Raw genomic sequence first — 24,236 nt, forward strand, 5'->3', positions numbered from 1 at the left:
TTTCAGGTCTGATACCCCCCTCCCCAAGTACCTGAACTCAGCTTTACTGTGTGGATGTGTGTCACACATCTCCTCCTCACTTTTACCCTCCTCTCTGCCTAATCAGATCCCAATCATCTGTCACCATCTCACTTCCTCCTCAGAGCCGCATTAACCAGGACCATCAGAAGTGACCTGTCCCTCCACCAGACTTCTAGAACACAGTTTGTTGTTACTGTTCATTTGGCATTCAGGCATTGGGTACTCTTGATGTTTGCTTGAACTTTATTTAATATCTTGTGTTATCCTTTGATTTACTGCATGTTTATATTTTGCATTTCTGCCTTAATTCCAAGCTTTTTGTGGGTAGGAACCTTGTTACTCCCTGGTGGACCCTCTAACATTTGGCACTGAGCTTTCCTACAGGAAACATTGCAGGTGTGCTGATGTGATGCATTTTCAATACACTGACTTTCCCCATAATTCAACTCTTTTATATTCAACACATAATTTTGAGTGTCTACCATATGTCCACAATCTGGCAAGAAGCACAAACTCTTCTGTATTAGCAGTGCCACCCAGAGTGCTGTGTGATCAGCAAACAGTGACTGGTCTGAATCATGAAACATTTCCCACTGCATAAAGGCTGTTTATGCCTTCTGTGTTTTGACCAAGCTAGGCAGTTTGGCTGATGGCAACCATTGTTCTCAAAAGGAACCACGGAGGCTGAACTCAAAATCCCTTCACAATGTTGGGAATCAGCAGGATGATGGTATGTCCAGCAGTAGGAGGTGAAATCAAGCACAGAGCTTTCTTATAAAAAAGACACTTGCTGATTGCACAATGCATTCGACTTTGCTCATCCATTGAGTTGCCCCATGTTTCTTCTTTTCAATGTCTGTGCCCCTCTTGTAGCATCTGACCTCATCCTTATGTGGCATAAGCTCATCAGACATAAGCCACGGTCATCTTGGACCCTCACAGAGTTCTGGGGCAACAGCATGAGACCATATGTAAGCTACAAAATCTGGACATGATCTGTCCTGTTTCCTAATCTTTCTCACAGAAATATTTTCAGCTACAAGAAAGGAAGGAAGAAAGGAAGAGTGGGAGAAGGGAAGAAAAAAGGAAGGGAGGAAGGGAGGGAAGGAAGGAAACAAAGAACTCTAGTTTTCTTAGTGAATAATGTGGAAAAGAAATTAATGTGATCCCATTTTAATGCAGAGCAGAATGTAAATGACAAATTTTTTTATTTTAATGGTAAACCACTCATGTTTATGTTGGGAGACTTGGGAATCATTCTGGAGCTTCTGTGTGAAACAAGGTACTGCAAATTGTTCTCAAGTTGGTAAGGAATAAATTAAAACCCAATACATAAGTAAAAATCTATATCCTAAGGTTGACAATGTAACATGTACATTTCCATGTTGCATATCTGGGAGACATGAGGGAGTTGAACATTCAGAGAATGTGTCCCTTGAAAACACTTAAAACCTTTACAAGGTAGGATAGGTAGAAGTCACAGAGGAGAGAGGGATAAAAAGAGGGAAGGAGGGGGAAGTCTCTATCTCCTCATCTCTGTAAGGGAACCAGAGCAAAACCAGGTAGTTGCCACCTCCATGGTGCAGCACAACAGACCTCCCTGGAGCTGGACCCTTGCATTGTGGTGGGCCCAAACTTTTTCCAGGGTCTTTGTCCTGGTCACTGCTTTGTTTGTAAATGGATGAGTCTGGGCCATGAGATTAAGATGTACATTTCCCTAGCTTTCTGGATATCTCCATGTGAAGGATGTTTCTATTACAAAGTGAGATGCATTTCAACAAAGTCAACTAGCAGCATTCTTATCCTCGGAGGATATTTGGCAACAATCTTTTGGTAATAACATTTTGCACTGTATTTAATGCTTCTCCATCCAAAGGCATCAATATGTACAGTGTTTCTCTGGGCTGATATAGTCTTGAAAATCTACAGTTCACTCTCCTGCCGATTTGGATTCTTCTGTGTTCAAGCTCCCCTAGAGATGACCAGAAGTTCCTCATGGCCAGAGGTCAAATGCCACTGATTGGCCCAGTTTGCGATGCTACTGTACTGGTTGTCAGTAGAAAAGGTAGGAAATCCTGGCCTTCCATGTGTCTAGTACCCTTCTTAGGATATGTAAACCAGTTTTTTGATCCATAAATGTTTATGATTTATGTAACATGCTTTGGAGAAACCGATTAATTGCAATTGATTACACCAGGGATCAATGCATGAGCCAAAGTCATCCATATTAGACTTGAGGGATGCTGGCCATTTTGGAGTTGCCTTCCTGCTGACCCTGCCCAGTAAGGGTTCTGAATATTGAATGATGTGAACCGGCCTGCTTGAATTCTGTCTTTTGGGAAAAATAAGTTTCAGTCAAATTAAGAGAAGATGAGTCACTTACACAGGCGTAGGTCCAGAGCAATGGACAATTGTCTAGAGCACTTTTCTCCTAGAGCTGTGGTATATCCCACTGTGACCCAGTACTACCAAGGCTGATGTGATGATGTAACTAGCCAAGCTATCCCACATCGCATGTATTTGTGCAATAAACTTCCAGCACTGATGGTCAACTTGTGTGTGAGGAAGACCACATGCAAGCCTGCAGTTAGCAACATTGCCATTTGCATCTGTTGGGCTCTTGTTGTAGTGGTTAGGCCTCATCAGCATAAAAATGAAGTTGTTTTGATTTGATGCTGTCTGTCTATCAGAAAACTGTTATTAGGAAAATCACATTAATTAGTGACAGCTGAGGAGAGAACCAGCTTTTGGAGCTGCAGCTGCAAATGTCTGCAATCTGACTGTTGACTAAATAGCCTCCGAGTGTATTTAATCACGTTAATTTTGTTTTCCTCTATTTGTATTACTGTTTAGGGCTGGTAGTTAATCTACATTAAATAGTCTGATACCATTAGTATACTTTAAAGAATAACATCAGCAGTCCTATTCCTCCATGATTTACTGGAAGTGATACATTGTTTGGCTTAATGCTAATATTTTAATTTTATGCAGGAAAATGGAGAATTAATTAAGAGTAATTTAAAAGCTTGACCTATTAACTGCAATATTTGATTAAGCTGAAAATCTAATTTTACAACCAATCATGGATAACAGAATTAGATGACTGGATAGATGGATGGATGGATAATTGGATAGAATGCCAGATACATAGAATGACAGTTAGATGATAGATATGTACATTCACACACACACATAAGGACTTGAACCTTCTACATTCTAATTCTTACCAGCTTATTACTTGTTCTTATAATCACCATGAAATCAGCGTGCTAAAGACATGGTACAATAGAAAGACCTCTGTAGTCAGGCAGATAAAATTTTATTCTGGATCTAGCTGTTTTGTGTGTAGGTGAATTTCTTCCCTGAGCCTCAGTTTTCTGTCCCACAAATTGAGGTTAATATCTACTTTATGGAGCTCCTGTGTGCATTAATGGTATAGAAAATGCCTAGCATGAGATAGGAGCTTGAAAAATTTTATCTTTCATTCTTCCTTCTCCTTTAAACCTTGCGTTACTATTTATTATAACTTCTCATATTTATGCCTTTTTTACCAAACTAGAGAATTAATGAAACCCTTATAAGGTAGAGACTCACTCTTGTTCACCGTTGTATCTGCCCACAGTGCATGGCACAGTAACTGGGACCTACTGGATGTTGGTACCAATGGATCAGTGTTGGCCCACGTGCCTTGGTTTTATCACCAACCAGTATGACAGTGATGACTAGCATCTACTGAGTGCTTGCAATGTGCCAGGCACTCTGTAGTAGACATTTTATTTAGTTCAAGGGTTTGCAGCCCTGGTTGCTCATTAGAATCATTTGGGTGCCCTAATTCCATCCCAGACAAATCAGATCAGAATTTCCAGAGGTGGGGCCAAAGCACAGGTGAGTTTTAAAAGCTGCTCAGGTGATTCCAATATGCAGCCAGGGCCAAGAATCCTGGTTATCTTGTTTAATTCTCCTGCCTATGAGGTAGGTAGTACTCTTTTTGCAAATAAATGAAGCTGAGGTATAGAGGGATCAAGTACCTTGCTCAAGTTCAGCTGTTAAGAGGTAGTCCAGGATTAGGAGCCCAACAACTTTGACTCCACAACCCATACCCTTCTCCACTGGGCTCTCCTGTCTTCCATTTGGCAAGGAAATTCCCAGCTAAAACTACTGGGTATTAGATAGTATGTAGGTATCCTTGGTATTAGGCAGTAGATTCTGACCATCGCAAAAGAAAATGTACAAAAGCCCAGCAAATCATTTCCATTTTAAAAGTGAAGGCCGGGTTTCTATATCTTGACATTTATACTCAGGGTCTGTGTGATCCAATTCAAATCACATTATCTCTCTGAGTTTCAATTTCTCACAATTATTATGATGTTGACCTAGCAAGAGTAGTTGGGGGGTAGAGTGGAAGGTGCTCTGCAAACCCTAAATTACTTTTAAAAATGTAAAGGGGTACTTCCTATGCCTTTGCTCCTGATTCCCATTTTATAAGGAGGGAAACAGGCTCAGACTGGGTAGAGCCAAGATTCCAACCTTGATCTGTCTGACCCTAAAACCCACCTGCAAGGGGAAAGCTTTGCCTAACAGAATGTTTAGAACCAGTCAAGGACCTTCTTGACAACACAATTAGCAGAAGCATCTGTATTGATCACCAGGCAGGTGTGGAAAGGGGGATTTTTCCCGGCTGCGGAGGAATAATGAAATAACCAGGCTTTTCTGTAGAAACCTGTTTTAGAAATGACTGTGGCAGCGGCTGCTGGGGGGAACTTGCTCTTCCCTCCCTCCCACACTCTTCCCCAGCCAGTAACTCTGTCACTTCCTGGCTTTGTTCCAGGGGCTAAAGGGAAAATGGAAACGCAGCCTGGTTCCAAAGAAAGCTTGGCATTTCAGGTTCTCAGATGAATATTCATGTGCCAGCCCCTCTAGTCCCTGTGCCTTGTTTTTTCTCCTTTCCTCCCCAATTCCTAGCACCAGCCTGGCACATAGTAGGTGCTCACTAAATATTTGTCCAATAAATAATCGAGTCCTGAGGAGGTAGTGGGGGGTCTATGGTGATGGAAAGTATGTTTCCCATTCCCTCCTGCCTGAGACCACATGCAAAAGAGCCTTTTTCACCTTTTACATTTTGACTTTGCCTTATTCAGTTTCCATCCTGAACAGCTCACCTTGACCCAACTTCGTGCCCAGTTTCTTGCTGGGCACAGCCTTTCCCCCTGAGGGCCCTTTGGACCTGATCCTTCTTTGATTTGACCCTTTGCTTCCCTCCTCCACTATGAGCTGCGCTGACTCTGCAGCCACCCTGGGTAAAACCCTCACTGGTCCAGCCCAGGCTGCTGGTGTCCCTGGACCCATTGCAGGTCTCACACAACTGATAACAGGGCAGGCATGAAAAGGCAGTGAGTGGAATGAGGGGAGGTGGCTGGAATGGGTAAGATGCACCAACAGACACAGCTTGTAAGATCCCCACTCCCTCTACCCCTCTAGTTATAGAACTATTGAGGCCTTCAAGACACTTTATAAAAGACATAATCCCCTGAGAATTCAGCCTCATTAAAGATGTACTCTGGCATTGTGGTAGATCAAAAGCTTGGGCTACAGAGTTAGGCTGTCCAGGGTTCAAATCTCAGCTCTGCTACTTACGAGCTATATCATGTCGAGCAAGCTGTGCTTCAATTTTCTTCTTTGTAAAATGGAGGAAATAATAGTATCTGCATTATAGGATTGTGGGTATGTATTTTAGCAATTGTTACTGTCATTAAAAAATTAGAGCAATACCCAGCTGAATGCTCAAAGAAGGGATGTTTTGGCAAAGGAAGCAATAAAGAAGAGAAGGAAAGTATAGAAAAAGAGGAGGAATATTCATTAAGCACCCACTCCTTAGCATGGCCTCACCTTTGCCCCTATCACAGTCCTCCCTGCTCCACCTGCTTGCAGGTGCCCTAATGTTCCTTGCCTTCTCTGGTCTAGGGACAATCCCACACTGTTTCCGCTGCTTCCCTTCACCTGTTGCCTTTTTGCCACTGCTGTCTGGACCTTCCTCACCACCCTCAACCAGGATGGGTGCCCGCCCAACTCCGCCCTGTGCTTCTCTCGGGGAGGCCCTTTCACACCATGCGGTTGCTGCCTGTTAACTGGCTCATTTCCCACCACTCTGCGAGTCTCCGGTCACACAGGCTGCATCCTGCTCAGCTCTGTATCCTTGCTGTCTGGTATGGTGCTTGGGATGCGATGAAGGTGCTTAGTATACACACACTACAGGAAGGATCACTGAACGAACCAACTCAGCTCAGCCCCTCAGATCTGGCAAGTCCCTGCCTGCCTTCCTGACTGAACCCAGTGTCTTTTCATCAAAATCTTGGCCCAACCTTCTGAGAGAAAAAAGCCAGGGAGAAAAGAGAAAAAGGAAGGAAGGAAGGAAAGATGTCAATACAGCTCTTTTTTCCCCTCCACCCCAACACCCCCTGATTTTGCCGAGTCCTTTGTTTTTGAGACAGGGTCTCACTCTGTCCCCCAGACTGGAGTGCAGTGACACGATCATGGCTCACTGCAGCCTCTTTCTTCCTGGCTCCAGTGATCCTCTTACCTCAGCCTCCTGAGTAGCTGGGACCACAGGCATGCATCACCCTGCCCAGCTAATTTTATTTTTAAGTTTTTTTTTTTTTTTTTTTTTGGTAGAGATAAGGTCTCACTATGTTTTCCAGGCTGGTCTTGAACTCTTGGGTTCAAGCGATCTTCCTGCCTCAGCTTCCCAAAGTGTTGGGATTACAGATGAGCCACTGTGTCTGGCAACTGTGAGTCTTTTTAATTTGAAACCATTTCAACCTTAAACAAAACTTACAAAAGCAGTATAAAAAACTTTTTTACCCTGAAGCATTTGCGAGTAAGTGGTTGACATGATGCTGATCAGCTCAAGTACTTTTTTTGTGTAATTCCTGCAAAGATATTCTCCCATTTAACCACAATACAACCATCAGATTAGATAACATTGATATATCTAATCCTCGAACCCTATTCACATTTCAACAATTGTTCTTTTGTAGATAATATATCTAGTTTAGAATCACAGTGTTGCATTTAGATTTCATGTCACTTTAGTTTCCTTCAATCTAGACTCTTCCTCAGTCTTTGACTTTGAAACTTGAAGATTACATGTCATTTATTCTGTAAAATATTTGAGCTTGTCTGATGTTTCCTCATAATTAGATTCAGGTTATGCATCTCTAGCAGGAATATCACAGAAGTGACACTGTATTGTTTTCTCCTCATTGCATCCTATCAGGTGGCACACATTATAGGTGGCTGCCAGATTTCTCCATTTTAAAGTTCTTGCTTTTCTGTTTTTAGTGATTAAGTATTTCAAGGGCAAGTACTTTGAGATTATAGAAACATCCTCTTCCTTATCAAACTTTCCAATTATTCATCCATTTGTTTAACTGGTATATGTGTTTATTTATGTTATTTAGTTTATTTCCATTTTATTTAATGGGTTGTAATCCAGTGCTCTTATAAGTGTATGAGAATTTAGAGCCCTTAGCATGCTTTAGATCTTCCTCCTGTCTTGATGTTATATTTTATTTTTTTAATTAATTAATTTATTTTTTGAGATGGAGTCTCGCTCTGTCACCCAGGCTGGAGTGCAGGGGCGCGATCTTCACTTACCGCAAGCTCCGCTTTCCGGGTTCACACCATTCTCCTGCCTCAGCCTCCCAAGTAGCTGGGACTACAGATGCCCACCACCATGCCCGGCTAATTTTTTTGTGTTTTTTAGTAGAGACGGGGTTTCACCGTGTTTGCCAGGATGGTCTCAATCTCCTGACCTTGTGATCCACCCGCCTCAGCCTCCCAAAGTGCTGGGATTACAGGTGTGAGCCACCGCGCCCAGCCGATGTTATATTTTAATGTTGATTTTCCCTGGTCTTGATTTTTTTTTAATTTAACACAACCACTTTGTTTTATATTTTTCTTAATGTCACTTCATATTCTTTATGGGAAGTGGCAAGGAGCAAGCAAGTAAAAGAAATGGAGATCCAGTGTGACTAAACAGTTTTTGAAGCTTGAAAAACGACCTTTAAAATGTACAGTTTTTGTCCTAAGTACCAGAAACTGAAATTCACTTCTTGGGTAGATCACTTCTTTGTCTTAGGAAACATCTACATGATGATCTTCGTTTTATTGCAAATGTAAAGCTACAGTAATAACAGCAACTTTAATAATATAGTCTTGTTTAGAGCTTATTCTGTGCCAGAAATTGTTCTAAGAACTTTACATGCACTAACTCATTTAGTCTTCTCAGCAACTCTATGAGGTAGGTACATACTATTAATATTACCACCCCCATGTTATGGGGGAGGCACCTGAGGCACTGGGTGTCTAAAATGACTTGCCTAACGTCATTAGTAAGTGGTAATGCCAGACTTCAATCTCAGATTGCTTGACCTGGAAGTCCACCTTCTTAACTGCAATGCTAAGCAAACTAGTGTGGAGGGGAGTTAGGTCTGGAAATTGGGGCAACCGGGACTTGTACAGGGGTATTCTTTTAAGGAGAAGTAAAGAGGCCACTGGGGTTAGGCAGGCAGTCTGGTTCCCACCTTGTGTGAGACAGGCCAGGAGCTGAGAGCAGGGAACCTCTAAGGATGAACTTGGGCTCGTGGGCCTAAGAGCAGCCAACCCTTAGTCCAGTTATGTAGGATCTCTGTGAGGACTTTGGGGCACTCCCCAAGTCCTCAACATCTTATTAACCATTGCTGTTTGGCCCTAACCATAATGTGGGTACTAATGGACAGCCTGGAGTCCAACCTTGAGGCAAAGGCAGGGAGAGGAGCTGCCCAAAGAACAGATCCAGAGCCTAGCCCCAGGTGGATGGCCAAGGTGGCAAGCAACAAGCAACAGCCAGTAGTTTTTGGTACATGTTTATAATTCCCTAAGCATTCTCACAGATTCTTGGGATGTTAACCTGGCAGAAGCCTGGTCTTTCATTAAGGAAGAATTAGTTCTTAACTCATAATCTACAAATAATACTTTCCATTTAAAGATGGAAGACTACCCTTTTAGGAGTCAGACTTGCCTCTCAGGGTCTACATCTTTAGTTCTGTCTAGAGGATCCTCTGGCACTGGAAGGGTGAGGTTGTAGATTGTTCCTCTATCAAACTTTAATTTCAGAGCTGGGGTCCAGGACATTTGCCAAAGTTTTCCTTTGGGTGGGATCTTTTTTAGCATAGCACATATCGAGTTGTTGACTGATGAAGAAGGCAAGGCAGTCTTTCATCTCAATGTACAAAGAAACAAATAGAAAGATAGGAGCGTGTTATTGCATCTACTGTCCCTACTACAGAGGCAATGTCAAAGAGGTTCTTTGGGACATTGTGATTGGACACATGACAGATGGCAAAAAATGAAGGCCAAGTGAGACCTCCGGAAGCCACACATATAAAAATGAGGGTGAAGAAAGATCCAGGAAGTGGGTTTAGCTAGCATCACAGCTGGTGCGAAGGAAGATTCCTCCAAGCAACGTGGACTGGAACAGTGGGCCCGATCAAGTACATACTGACTCATCAGATTTCTACGTGGAGCTACAGATGTGTTTAATTTTATACTTTGAGACCGATTTGCACACTGTGAGCCTGTACAAAGCCAGCTGCCTGGCCACAGAAGCATGGTAGATATGTAAGAGCGGGAGATCCTGGCTGCTGTTCCAAGGGCTCTGATTGCTCTCGCTGGTTTCCTGATTCCAGAGCCACAAGACAAGACTCAGCCTGTGGCTTTCATCTGGGGTTGTGGCCTAGTCACCCCCATCATTCCCCATTCCTTGATTTTTTTTCTTCTGCACTTTGGAAGGCTTTTCTGTGGAGCTGGGACTGTTGTTCAGAGTCTGGGTGTAATTACCACAAAACACCCTCTGACTTCAGGATGAAAAAAGAAAAGAAAACTAGACTTTGGACCATGTAGGAGATGATAGCTAACTAGTTCTGCACCCAAAACTGCAATTAGAGCAATTCTGATGTCATTGTTAATCACGCCGATTTACATTTTGAAAGGAAACTAAATGATGAATATAATGATTATTTCTGTTTCTGCTTCCCCCTCTTTCTCCTTAAGAACTGGCAATAGCGCTAAAGTCAAATTAAACATCTGCTTGAAAAATAAGCTGGAGTGCTGATGACAGCTGCCCTGGACTTACAAATGCACCACAGCTGTCAAACTCTAAATTAACAATGATTTTCATTTATGAATAGCATAGAACTAAGACATAAAGGAGCTTTTTCTCCTCTGTATTCCTGGCTTCCAGGGACTGTTAAATGTGAACTGTTAGGAAAATGCCCAAGGAAAAACGTAGCTGAAATCAGCCCACAATAATTAATTATGGAGGGAGTGTGGTACATTCTTTCTTCTTATGCAATCTTATTGTTCACTGACTTTAGGTTGGGTATTCTTTGTTGTGAGCAGGCTTGCAGGGAGGTAAATAATTCAGGCGCACTTATTTGATTAGTAATTGAGAATGAACAGTGGTAGAGCAGGAGAACATCTATAGAGGAATGCCATCTTCCACAGCACTGAGGACCTTCAGGTGGCTTCTGCCCTCGCTTCTTCTAGATGAAGGAACAAATGCCCAAGTATATGACTTTGTTGCACTGTGGTCACACATTGGGTGTCCAAAGATCTAATCAACCCATTTTTGGGACAGGCTGTTTCATACTTTGTGACCCTGAAAGACAAAGTAGGTGTAAAACCATTTCTTTGTCTTTTTCTACTCTTGTTCAGAGTCATTACTGTCCTTCCTATGGATGGTATGGGACTTAGGTGTGAGGCAACATGCCAATTATCTCCTGGTTAAAAAAATAGGGACTGAAAAGTTAATGTAGGAATAATACCATGATACTTTTTCACTGTTGCCCAAAGTTCTCATTTTTATCCTTCGATCATCTCATGTTAAAAATGTTCACAGGGATAAACAGATTGTGGTATATCCATACAATGGGGAATTATTCAGCTATATAAAGGAATAAAGAAGTGATACAAGCTACAACATGGATGAACCTCAAAAACATTATGCTAAGTAAAAAAAAGCTAGACACAAAAGGTCACACATTGTATGCTTCCATTTATATGAAATATCAAGAATAGGTAAGTCCATAGAGCCGGAATGTAGATTGGTGATTGCCAGGGGCTGGGGTGGGGAGAGGAGAGTGGGGAGAAACTGCTCAATGAATAAGGGGTTTTACTTTGAAGTGATGGAAATGTTTTAGAACTAGGTAGAGATGGTGGTTGCACATTATAAATGTACCAGATGCCACTGAATTGATCACTTTAAAATGGTTGATTTTATGTTATGTGAATTTAACCTCAATTATAAAAATGTTCATAGGGTTGAAACATTTTGTTTTGATCCCAACTTGACCAGGGCAGGGAATATATTGGCAACTCCCACTCCATCAGTGGAAGAGGATTGGAACTAGTCTTGCTGCCATAGACCTGGTGCTAGTGCACAAATAGGGTGGGCCATGTGTTCTTGCATGCCCACCAAGCTGCAGTCGATCCCAGGATCCCCACGATGTTGGCGCAATCTGGCAGTGCTTTAGTCTTCCCACCAAGCTTCAGTTTACTGCTGTGCCTAGAGCTCTGTCTAGGGCCTGTTCCTCGGCAGCCTGTACTTCCTATTTAATTCTTTCCAGTTTTCTCCCCTGGGGGCTGGATCCTGCACCTGGGATCTCAGCGTTGAATGAAACTCTGCTGCCATTGGACTGATCCCCTGGAGCCACGCTCCCACTGGCATCCCGAGAACCTCTGGCATCTGGATTCCACCTGTTGGATGGCAGATTCTGGGGTATCTGAGTCTTCCTATTCAGGCACATGTTTCCATTTAGCCATGGCATTGCTCTTTCCAACTGCTCTCCCAAGAATCTGACACTTTAGCTGGTTCAGGGGTTTCCTAGTCCCTTTTCTGTTGACTCCTTGCTTCCTCCCTGGTCAGGGTTGCTGAGGTTCTAGGCTGCCTGAAGTAAAACCACCCTGACTTACAACAAAGGAGCCTGTAGTTCCTCTTGCTACCTAATGCCAGAAAAATTGGGGGGTAAGCTTCACCCCAGCCACATCAGATCCTTCTAACCCTGCCATTTTCCTCTAAATCACACATGGAGTCATTGCATGTGGTTTTCTGTTACTTTCTTTGAAGATAAAAAGAGTTAGTGAGCCCTACGAAATTACAAAGTATTATGAGTGCTAGCTAATTGCTTCTTAATACTCATCCTCTCTTCCCACTAACAAGTCTTTCTCTTGCCAGTTTCCCTGGGCTTGTTTTCCATTTTCTAAGTGACATTTAGTTTCCTCACTTGGGGAACAATATCTCACCCCACAGGTGACCTTCAACCCCTGGTTATAGGAAGGGCTCTTTCCTACTCTTGACAGACCTGCTGAGGCAGAAGGTGGGCAGGAGCTGCGGGGAGGGGAGTCAAGCTCAGTCAGTGTAGCTTAGTGGTGATTAGGGCTTTGGAGTCGGGCAGAAGTGAGTTGAAGTCCCAAGCCTCATTACTTTACATCAACTGTCTAAATGTCAGCTTTCTTAAGAACAAAATGGGAATAATATAGTGAAAATTCTATAGGGCTTTTATGAGAATTACATAAGACATAGATAAGACATGCAATGCATTTAGCATAGTGCTTAGCAATAAATATAAGCTACTTATTATTTGATTAATCAATGTATTGGGCACTGTCTTAGTCTATTCAGGCTGTTATAACAAAATACAATATCATAAACTGAGTAGCTTATAAACAGAATTTATTTCTCACAGTCCTGGGGGCTGGAAAGTCTAAGATCAAGGTGCCAGCATATTCAGTGCCCTGTAAAGGCCCTCTTCATGGTTTAAAGATGACCATCTCCTCTTGTCCTCACATAGTGAATGACAGAGAGAGAAAGGAAGCCCTGTCTCTTTTTTTTTTTTTTTTCTGAGACAGGGTCTCACTATGTCTCCTAGACTGGAGTGCAGTGGTGCCATCTCAGCTCATTGAAGCCTCAATCTCCTGGGCTCCAGCAATCCTCCCACCTTAGTCTCCTGAGTAGCTGGGACTATAGGCTCTCACCAGCACACCAAGCTAATTTTGTTTATTTTTTGTAGAGACGAGGTCTCACTATGATTCCCAGGCTGGTCTCGAAGTCCTGGACTCAAACGATCCTCCCACCTTGGCTTCTCAAAGTGTTGGGACTACAGGTGTGAGCCACCACATCTGTCCCTGTATGTCTTTTTATAAGGGCACTAATCCCATTTTCGAGGGCTTCACCCTCTTGATCTAATTATAGCACAAAAGTACCACCTCCAAATACCATCACAATGGGGATTAAACTTCAACAAATGGATTTTGGGGTGGACACAAAATATTCAGACCATAATAGGCAATTCTACACACCTCTTCACATCCTCTCAGCACAACTCTGACTCCAACCACTATTGCAGTGACCAACTCTGTACAGACTTTGACCATCTCTGCCCCCACTGCAATGGGATGATGCACATCTTGCCTGCATGGTGTACCACTTGATTCCTGTCCCAGAGCTTCTCTGATACTGCAGCAAGTGTTCAGAATCTTAATAATACTCACATGTATGCATCTCAGAAGTGGAAGAGAGTTAATGCTAGGCGGCCACCTTTGATTAATGAAGGATGGAGGCCAATGGATAGTGGCTTCCCCGGTTACCCCGGGCACACTGTTCTGAGACACATGTCATAAGCCTTCTCCAAAGGCCCCAACTGGGGTCAAACACCAGTGGCCTGCATTGGTGGCCAAGTCAATAACACTTGACCAAATCACCACCCCCACCCTTCACTCTTGCTCCCTGGGATCATTTCCCAAATAAACTACCTGCTTATAAACTTAGGTCTCAGCTGGGCTTTTAGAAGAACCTAGGACAAGAATCAATAATTATTGAGTTCCTGATGCTGGAGTGTACATTAGAACAGGAGTCAGTAAACTTTTTCTATAAAGGGCCAGATAAATATTTTAGGCTTTGCAGGCCATATGGTCTCCATTGCAACTTTTAAGTTCTGCTACTATAGCTTGATAGAGCTCTAACAGTACATAAATCAATTAACGTGACTGTGTTCCAATAAAACTTTATTTACAAAAACAGGCAGTGGACCAGTTTTGGCCCATGAGCAGTGATTTGCTGACCTACATTATGACCACAAAGAAGAGTGAAATTGATCTATGCCTTCATGAAGCTCAGAGTCCTGTGTGGGGAGGAGTTCCTACAAATAAGGTTGTAAAGGTGGCTTGAAATATACAGAGTTAGACACTGTGCTAAGGAATTTTGACTTTATTCTTTGGTGGTGAGAAACATTGAATGAGTTCTCATATCTTGTAGCAGCTGCAGCTGGGAATAGGTTATTTCACTAGCAATTCACTAGAAATGAATTGCTTCTTTTTAACATTTACATGAAACCCAGTCCTGCCAGAGGGTTGCCTAAGCACCCTGAGTGATGCTTCCATTACTGAATTTCCCACCCTGGATTGCATCAACAGGGCCAAGGTCCTTTCTCTGATAGACCTGAGGCCAGATACGTTTTGAAATTAAGAATATTTTGAATAATATAGTACACATTCCATGTATCTTGTAATGCCCCCATCAGGGTCTGGGACAGCATCTCACCATCAAACACATTAATATGTTCACAAAAAGACCATACGTAACTTTGGGGCAGTTTAGGGCAGGTTTTGGCCCTAAATGAGTTATGAAAAATCTTTTGGATTTTAGAGCTTTCTGGATTTCAGTTTGTGGATGAAGGGCTGTGGACCCAATTTGTATGTTCATGATTTTCCCTAGACTGTGCCAACCTCAAAGGCAGCCTCTGTGTCCTTACTGCCTGCACGCAGGAGGTGTTCAGTAAGTGCTACCAAGGGAATGGACAGACAAGAAAGGCTGGGGAGGATTCAGAGTTCAGAGAGAGATGCAGTGGAAGGCTGGTGAGGGACCTGGTGAAGGTCATAGGCACCCTTATATGCTCTGATCAGGATTTGGACTTTATCTGAAGGTGCTGGGGAGCCCTGTTCAAGTGTTAGGTAAGTGGTGTGACTCAGATGGGCCTGAGGACAGCAAGTCTTATACCAGCGTGAGGAGGACCAGAGGGTAAGGAACTGGAGTGATCAGTTAGGAGGTTTCTGTAAGAGTAAGGCAAGAAGTGTCTGTGAATTAGGCAATGAATGTAGAGCAAGTGATAAAAAAGAGCCAAGATCTGGCTCTAATGATGTTGGAGGGAGAGAAGAGTCAGAGTTCAACCTGACCCTGTGGCATCAGACTGAGATGGCAGAGTACAATATGAAGATCACAGACTTGGGAGCCCAGATGCTTCTGTTTGAATCCCAACTCTGTCACTTACTCTGTGACCTTGGGAACATTACTGAACCTCTCTGTGCCTCAGCTTCCTCCTTCATATCTACTTCATAGGGTTGCTATGAGGATGAAATAAGTATTTGTAGTGCACCCAGAACAGTGCCTGGCTCTTGTCTCTTATGTCTGCCTTGTACCAACCACTGTTTCCTAAGAGTGAATTTCCTGATGGTTTACCAAATGAATGTGTTCTCAGGAGAAGGATGATCTACATCTCAGACCCTTCCAAGAAGGGACAAGTAAGTGTTGGAAATCTATCCAAAGGTAACAAATCCATGGAAACAGAGGATCACTTCACGAGATAAAATTTTGGTAGACTCAAGGGTACGGAACTTCCTTCTGGTGGGGTCTGTAAACATTTATTCTACTCATGGGGGCTTTTTCTTTTAATCAATTGCTACTTGTCTATGATGGTTTGCAGCATTCTTGCAGCATTGTAGCATATGCCAGGGAAACTTTAAGTGCTGGGTCACTCATTTGTAGAGAGAAGGCTATAAGGAGGGCTGCCTGGAAAGTCTGTAATTTAGAAATGTTCAAAGCTTTGCATCCAAATGGAAAATGGAAATGGTGTCAGGTTTGTGCCAAAAGGAAAGTCATAATTGCTATGTATTTTCCTTCCCAGAACTCCTGGGCAAAAGGAACACAACCAGCGACGTGGGCTTCAGAGCTGTCATCTATAGACATTCATCAGTCTGTGCAGCTTATCTACTAGGCTGCCTTCTCCCAGGAATATTACTCAAACACCACAACACAAATGCTCCTTTTTACAAGTGAGGGCTCTGCAGCACAGTTGGTATCCCCCTTTTTATCTGTCCTGAACTTTGCTGCCAGATGTAAGTATCCTTACTAACCTGTTTGTTTGTTTGTTTTGAGATGAGGTTTCGCTCTTGTTGCCCAGGCTGGAGTGTAATGGCATGATTTCCGCTCAATGCAACCTCCACCTCCTGGGTTCAAGCGATTCTCCTGCCTCAGCCTCCCAAGTAGCTGGGATTACAGGCATGCGCCACCACACCTGGCTAATTTTGTATTTGTAGTAGAGACAGGGTTTCACCATGTTGGCCAGGCTGGTCTCAGACTCCTGACCTCAGGTGATCTGCCCACCTCAGCCTCCCAAAATGCTGGGATTACAGGCGTGAGCCACCACACCTGGCCCACCCTTACTAACTTTTTAATGAACATTCCTCCCAGTGTGTCAGTCTACTGTTTAATAACTACTAATGGCTCCCTCAACTACTCTAGAATCAAGTTCAATCTCTTCCTGTTGACATCGGAGGGACTCTATGATTTAGCAATGGATTTTGGCCCCAAAGGCTTTTTAATCTTGAAAGGTCTACCTACTGTCTTCTAGGGCTGCCATGTTTGCTTTCACTTTGTCCACCCCTTTTACCTGGAATAACCTCTTCCCTTCTTTCCTTTTATCCAAACCCTAACACTATCTTCAAGATGTAACTGCTAACCTTTCCAAGAGGCTCTGATTTTTCCATTTCTCATTCATCTCCTCTCTGAACTCTTACCATGTTTAATTTGTCCCCCATTAATATCTGTCTTCGGTTTGCTAGCTTTTGCATAAATATTTTAATTTACATCACAACTAGACTGAAAGTGTTTTGAAAGTCAGGATCATTGTTTATACCCTGAATCTTTCTCAATGTCTGGTATACTCTGGGTGCATATACTTCTTGCCTTACTCTTACACATGGAATACTGGTTGGTTGGTTTCCCAAATAACACCTTCAACATGATAAAGAAGGGAAGTTTCTTAGCTAAAGGGTCTTCCTCAACTTGATTAAAGGCACTGATTTGAAATCTGTAATACTGAATATTACACTTAAAAGTAAAATAGTGTTCCCATTAAAATCTGGAATAAGCATGAATACTACTATGTAATACTGTACTAGAGGTGCTAGATAATAAACTAAAACATAAAAAAGAAACAAAAGGTATATATATACATATTCATTATTTTAAGATATGATCATTTACATCGACAATCCCAAAAGAATGAAAGAATAAGCCATTAGAACTACCAAGAGAGTTCAGCAGTGTCCAAATTCAAACTTAAGGTACAAAAATCGATAGCTTTTCTAAACACAAGGGATCAATGATTAGAAAGCACAAAAAGACAAAGATCCCATTCACAAAAGAAATAAAACTATAAATTACCTATATGGGGAAAAAGCCTCTCAAGAATGTGCAATCTAAATGAAGGAAAATTACAAAATTTTAAGAAGGATACGAAAGACCAACATAAATATGAAACATTCCATGTTTTTGACTGAGAATACATCTTATGTATTCTGGGAAACTATTAATTCAGTGCAAAGCCATTCGAAATCCCAAAATGATTTTTTATCAAACACAACAAACTTATTCTACGATTTGTCAGCAATTAGAAATCTGCTTGAATGACCATGAACAGTTTGAACTAGAAGACTAATGAGCAATGACTTGCTATCAAAACATAACCATTTTACACTATAAAATGGTGTGGGTTTCATGGAAGAATACATAAAAAGATCAACAGAATGGACCAGACCTGTATAAAAATTTTGCATTTAATGAAGTAGCATCTCAGCCCATCAAGGAAAGAATAAACTATTTGATAAATGGATGGGGGACAACTACCCATTTGGGGAAAAATTGGTAGATTTCAATTTCCCATCTGTGGTGGATATCTTTGATTTGTTCCTCTGGATACCTGCTCTACTCTTCTGCCCCCTAGTTAAAGACTGAGAATACTCCGTAAAGATTATATCAATGGGCTCTATGTTCCTGTAGTTGGAACCACACCAAAGGGAGAGCCCACAAGGAATTAGAGAAAGAAGTAGGGTTGGGGTACCTGAGGCTAGTTGCTTCTCTTAACCAAAGGTCTTAGCTCCTGTAAAGGGGTGGTCCTCTCTACCCCATCCTCTCTGCCTTTTCCTTTTGATTCTTCAGGCCCTCCTTGTATAGCCCTCCTTCACTGTTATTTTGCCCCCACCATTGTAAATAGACCCTTATTAAACTTTCCTCTGGCACCTCATTTTGAGCATGCCATCTATTTTCTGTGGTAGCTTATTAATATCATATCATTCACAACATTAAATTCCAGGAAGATTAAAGACCTACATTTATTTTAAAATCTATAAAATATGGGAATATATTTATAGCCTTAGGCATAGGAAAATTATTTTTGAACAAGACATAAAATCAAAATTCATAAAGGAAAGGATGGATACTTTTGATTACATAAAAATTTCAAACTTTTGGCTGATTAGACAACCACAAGCAAAGTTAAAAGAAAGGTGGAGAGAAATATTTGAAATTTACAACAAAGTGTCATTATCTGGACTACCTAAAGGGCAATTTTAAACATAAATATGTTCTAAATAAATCAAATTATTTTATATGTATGTAAATATATAAGATGTCTTTACATATATTTATAAAAACATTTTATAAGCTATATTTTAAATATAATATTTATATATATTAAAACAAAATTAAATATATAATTAAATTATTATTATTATTTTTTTAGATGGAGTCTCACTCTGTCCCCCAGACTGAATGGCAGTGGCAGGATCTCGGCTCACTGCAACCTCCGTCTCCTGGGTTCAAGTGATTCTCCTGCCTCGGCCTCCTGAGTAGCTGGCATTACAGGCGCATGCCACCATACCTGGCTAATTTTTGTATTTTTAGAAGAGACGGGGTTTCACCATGTTGGCCAGGCTGGTCTCGAACTCCTGACCTCAGGCGATCTGCCCCCCTCGGCCTCCCAAAGTGCTGGGATTACAAGCAAGAGCCACCACGCCCGGCCATGTAAATCAATTTTTAAAAGACAGATTACTAAAAAATGGACAAGAATATCAATGGGCCATTCACACAATCTTTATGAATCTTAAAGATTGATAATACGAAGTGCCATTGAGCAAGTAAAGATTTAGGCTGTCTTGTTCACAGTCAGGGAGAGTGTTTAAGTTGGCAAGCTTTCTGGAGAAAAATCTGGCAGCATCTAATAAAATTATAAATGTACATCCCTTATGATCCCATTTCTTGGCATCTACTGTGGATAAAAACTTGGAAATTTGCTCAATAGGCAAGTATCAGGATATTCATCATAACATTATTTGTCATAGTAAGACACCAGAAACAATCTAAATGTCCATTAACTTTGGAATAATTAACATCCATACTATAGACATGCAGCAGTTAAAAAACAAAAAGAGGTAGCTTTGTATGTACTGACCCAGACATATCTCTAATACATCTTATTTAGTGAAAAACCATTCAAGTTCAGGACATTACATATAACATGATACCATTTGTGTAACCTTAAATTCTCACAGGAATGAAACTATGTGCTTTTATGATTACCTTCGTGAATGTAAAAGCAGAGATAAGTCTAAAGCATACAAACCAAATTGATTCTATTATTGCCTTTGTGTAGAAAACTGGAATTGAGAGAGATGCTATGGATTTTATTTGTTTGTTTATTTATTTGAGATGGGGTTTCACTCTGTCACCCAGGCTGGAGTGCAGTGGCACAGTCTCAGCTCACTGCAACTGCCACCCCTCAGATTCAAGTTATTCTCCTGCCTCAGCCTCCCGAGTATCTGGGACTACAGGTGTGCACCACCACGCTCAGCTAATTTTTGTATTTTTAGTAAAGACGGGGTTTTGCCATGTTGACCAGGCTGGTCTTGAACTCCTTACCTCAAGTGATCTGCTTGCCTCAGCCTTCCAAAGTGCTGGGATTAGAGGCATGAGCCACTGTGCCCAGCCAAGATGCCATGGATCTTTAACTTTTTCTTTATTCTGTATTTTTCTGTATTTTACTACTTTTTGTATTGTTTGAAATTTTACAATGTGAATGCATTTATGTCCTGCCCATACAATTACTATTTCTTTAATAAATAGTTGTAGCTTATATATGATTTCTTCAGAGAAAAAATAAATAAAAGAAAGGCAGAACATGGACTTTAATATTACATGGATTCATGACTTTAAAAAACTTGCCTAATTTCCCCAGGGCCTGTCTCCTCCTCTGTAAAATGGGAGTAGTTTTCTGTGAAGATCAAATTAGACAAAGCCTGCTAGATGTGCGCTGAGTTCTTGGTACACAGAAAGCATTGGTTGACTTTTTCTCTCTCCCTTATTTGACTTGTAAGAACCTCCAGGGTCAAGAACATAACTCCATTGTGTATATCCTGGATGCCTGGGCTAATAGAAGCTCAGTTGCTTTGTTGGAAGAATGAGCAAATGAATAAGCCATACATATTAATGGATAAACATATGTACACATACGTTGATTGTTAATGGGTAAACAAGAGATGCCTTTCTGGCTTCCACCAAAAAGATCTAATGCTTCTGGGTTGTAAGAACAATGAATCAAAGAAAACCAGAGATCTGGGCCAGAGGGATGAGAGCTTTTAGAGCAGGAAGACTCTTCACACAGATCTGACATTTTCAGCCCATCTTTTTTAGAGCTCCAGGCTCTGTGGAGCCATTGGGCTGTCATGGGTAGTGGGATGGGCACTGAGGGCCAAGCTGGGAACCCAGTCGCTGGGCTAAGAGTGAATTTACTAACAGACAATAGCAAGGTTATTTATCACAGTGACCATAGTACTCTGACCCCCAGTCTCTGGGCCCCAGCAATTGACACAGAATATCAGGATTTGTCCAAGGAACTGTCAACTGCTCTATTTTTTGCCCTTACCACCTCCCCCACTTTCAACTCAGAACTAACCAGAGGAAGCCAAATACGCCCTCCAAACCAATCACATAAGATGCTCCACTTGTAGTTAGCCTGCCTCCAGCTTCCTCATGCCAAGGAACCTCCAATCAGTCTTCTCTTGTTTTCACTAGAAGGCTTTCCCAGTCCTCTGCCTGCCTTTGAGACTCTGCCAAATGCTAGTAATGGCAGCTGACTCCCTTGTTATACAACAGGCTCTGAACACACAGTCTCTGTTCTCATTTCAGGGGTCTTTGTTCATTTCCACAAGGCCATCTCCCACATTTTAACTAGATACTATAGACATGTTATATATTGACATTTATAGATATGATTTCATGTTTTAAAATTCTACTGATTTTTTCTTAATGACCAGTGTAGATTAATGCCAAGAGCCAAACTGCTCAAGGAATCTGAGGAAGGATGCTTAGCTTGCATTAAACTAAGAAAGAAATAAATAATGTCCAGACAGATGGCGGCAAAGGGAGGCCAGACAATGACAGGGCTGAGTCTCGACAATGGACAGATGCCTCAGAGACTCTGTGGGGTTTTTTCCATAAGCCAAGCACAGTGGAAGTCTAAGAACTGCAGGTACTGCAATGCCTAGGTGGGCTTTCTTATCGGGATCTCCTCAGGGGTGCGCTGGAGTTAACCACAGTTGTAAGTCTGTCAAAATGACTATATTTGACAAATGAACCAAATACATAAATAAGACCTTCGAGGATTTAAAAAAGAGAAAGGCTGTTGGGAAGGTTTCAGTGCCTACTTCCATTAAAAAAAAAAAAAGTGACTTCTTGGATGCCAGGACTGGAACCCTGTCCATCTACCCATGACTAATTTGCTGATATGAAATCCTAACATTCTCAGCATCATTTCATATAGGACTTCAAACCTATTTAAAATAGATTATGGCTGTGTTTCACCAAACTGTGAATGTTAATAGATATCACCATAAATACTGGGTGAAGCCAAATAACAGATTTTTTTTTTTGCCAGGACTTTGCAAAAACTTCATTATGCTAGTATTATGAATCTGTAAGAAGGATATCTAGTACACAGCCTTTTGCAAACATTTGACCACAGAAATCGTTTTCCTGCCCATCTATTTCCATTTCCCAAACCATCATTCTGTGGCACATAAGTTTGGAGAAACAGGTTTGAGACAATACTACCTTTCAGAGGAAAACTGTTTTGGCTGGTTAATACCTTTTATCACCTATGATAACTCACTGAAAGGAGGGTCAGGAGGCCAGACAGGAAGGGGCACCAGAGGGCCATTTTGATGGGCAAGGAAGAAGATAGCATCATAAAGCAGAGCTCAGGGCTAAGGAAGGTCACATGTGGGTCTCAGGGCAGCCTAAGCAGAGTTTAAGGATTCTAGGTGCTGAATGTTCTGAGAAAAGAAAAAGTGTTAAATTCTAGGTGGAAAAAGTCAAAGATTATCTTCACCTGGTTTGTAATTTTTCTTAACCAGCCCTAATATAATTATCTCTAGTAGGACAGGGTGGCCAGGAGAATCATCCTATTTGATGAAAATAGAGATTCTAGCAAATGAATCTTTATGGAGCACTTCACCAATGATAGTCTATGGTGCTATTGAGAATTCAGATAAGGGACGGCAGAGAGATGATGCAGCTTTCTGATGCTCAGTAAAGAACTTTTTTTTTTTTTTTCCCTGCAATCACACCACAAAGTCTTTGATAAACTGCAGGGAAGGATTCCATGTTTACTTACTTCAGAATCACGCAGCCTGTTCCTGCTGGTGGCGCTATCCAAAACACCTGGATCCGCGTCCTCCTCCGTGGAGTGCTTTCAGTGACTGCAACAGGGCAATTGCTCATAAACTGAGTTTCTTCTTCATCTATGATCTACGGAAAACCAGTGGGAAATAAATACATGCAACATCATTTTGAGAGAGCGCTTAAGCTTCTAAGTTGGTACTTCCTTAACTTTATTTTTAAACTTGTCATTTTATGTTAGCAACTCTGTATCCCCAGGCACCAGAACAGTGCTTGGCATAAAGTCCCAGTCAACACTTGTTGAATGAATTAACATTGTATGAGGACACAGATTGGGCATATCTTTGCTCTCTGGGACCAAATCTTGTGTCAGCACTTGGAGGAATTAACCACTAGGTGATGATCTTGCTTATTTCAATAGAACAACCTGTGTCCCACTTTGGGGAAGAAGGAGAATGGGGGAGGGGTAATCCAAATCAAACACTGCATAGCAAAACTTTGTAACTCAGCTACAATTTTATAACTTAAAATGTTAAAACACCCTTTTGGAGGAAGTATAGCAAAGTATATAAAGTCTCCCAGCTTCATAGCACTTTTTACTAGCACAGTTCCTACTTCCTTAATCTGTGCATTGTATTTACTAATCAGTATTCTCCCAAATTAACCATCAAAGTTTCCTATGATGCTACAAACAAGATGGTAGCCTTTCCCATTCCCCAAGGATGTTCCATCTCTTCTCCTACCTGTTGCTTCTGGGCCTCCTGTGGTATTTCCCTATCCCTCTTGCAGAACTATAGTATATTAGACCTGAAAGGATCTTTTGGGGGAAAATAATCTAAATCCAATTGGTTTTAAGTGCCAACTCCAATGGATTGGTAGTAGCTGTATCATGAATAGTGTTGATAGCATTAATAGATAACATTCATTGAGTGTTTAATATGTGCTAGGCACTAAGTTAAGTGCTTTATCTGAATTAATCTTCAAAACAGAATCTTATTAAATTATTGTACCTATATTGTATTTATTTTACTTTTAAAAATTCCTTTTCTTTTTAGGACAACAGACAGAAGGAATGAAGTCACTCAAACTCCATAGCTTATCATATAATTTTATCACTGGACAAAGTAAAGACCATTTTCTATTACTTTTTATCTTTATACTCTTTATCCTACTTCCATTTTTCCTCCTCTACTTAGCACTCACTCCTAAGTATTTAACGTGTGTTGTTCTGAGTGTGTCTGTGTTATTTAGAATTGTTTTGTGTTTTAATGGTTCTTTCATTCAACTTTACACTTTTGAGCTATATCATTGTTACTACATGTAAATGTAATTTGTTTATGACTGTTGCCTAGTACTCCATTATATGCATAGATCACATTTTACGTAACCA

General features: G+C 41.3%; 1 protein-coding gene across 1 annotated transcript in view; it reads right to left on the reverse strand.

Moving 5' to 3' along the window:
• Positions 1-24,236, reverse strand: part of SPON1 (spondin 1) — a 312,814-nt gene that overhangs the window by 204,682 nt on the left and 83,896 nt on the right. The window contains exon 3 of the mRNA XM_054440180.1: positions 22,842-22,975. Coding sequence (XP_054296155.1) covers positions 22,842-22,975 — 134 coding nt within the window. The remainder of the gene's footprint in view (positions 1-22,841; positions 22,976-24,236) is intronic.

This window comes from Pongo pygmaeus, chromosome 9 (genome assembly GCF_028885625.2).
Source record: "Pongo pygmaeus isolate AG05252 chromosome 9, NHGRI_mPonPyg2-v2.0_pri, whole genome shotgun sequence".
NCBI lineage: Eukaryota > Metazoa > Chordata > Mammalia > Primates > Hominidae > Pongo > Pongo pygmaeus.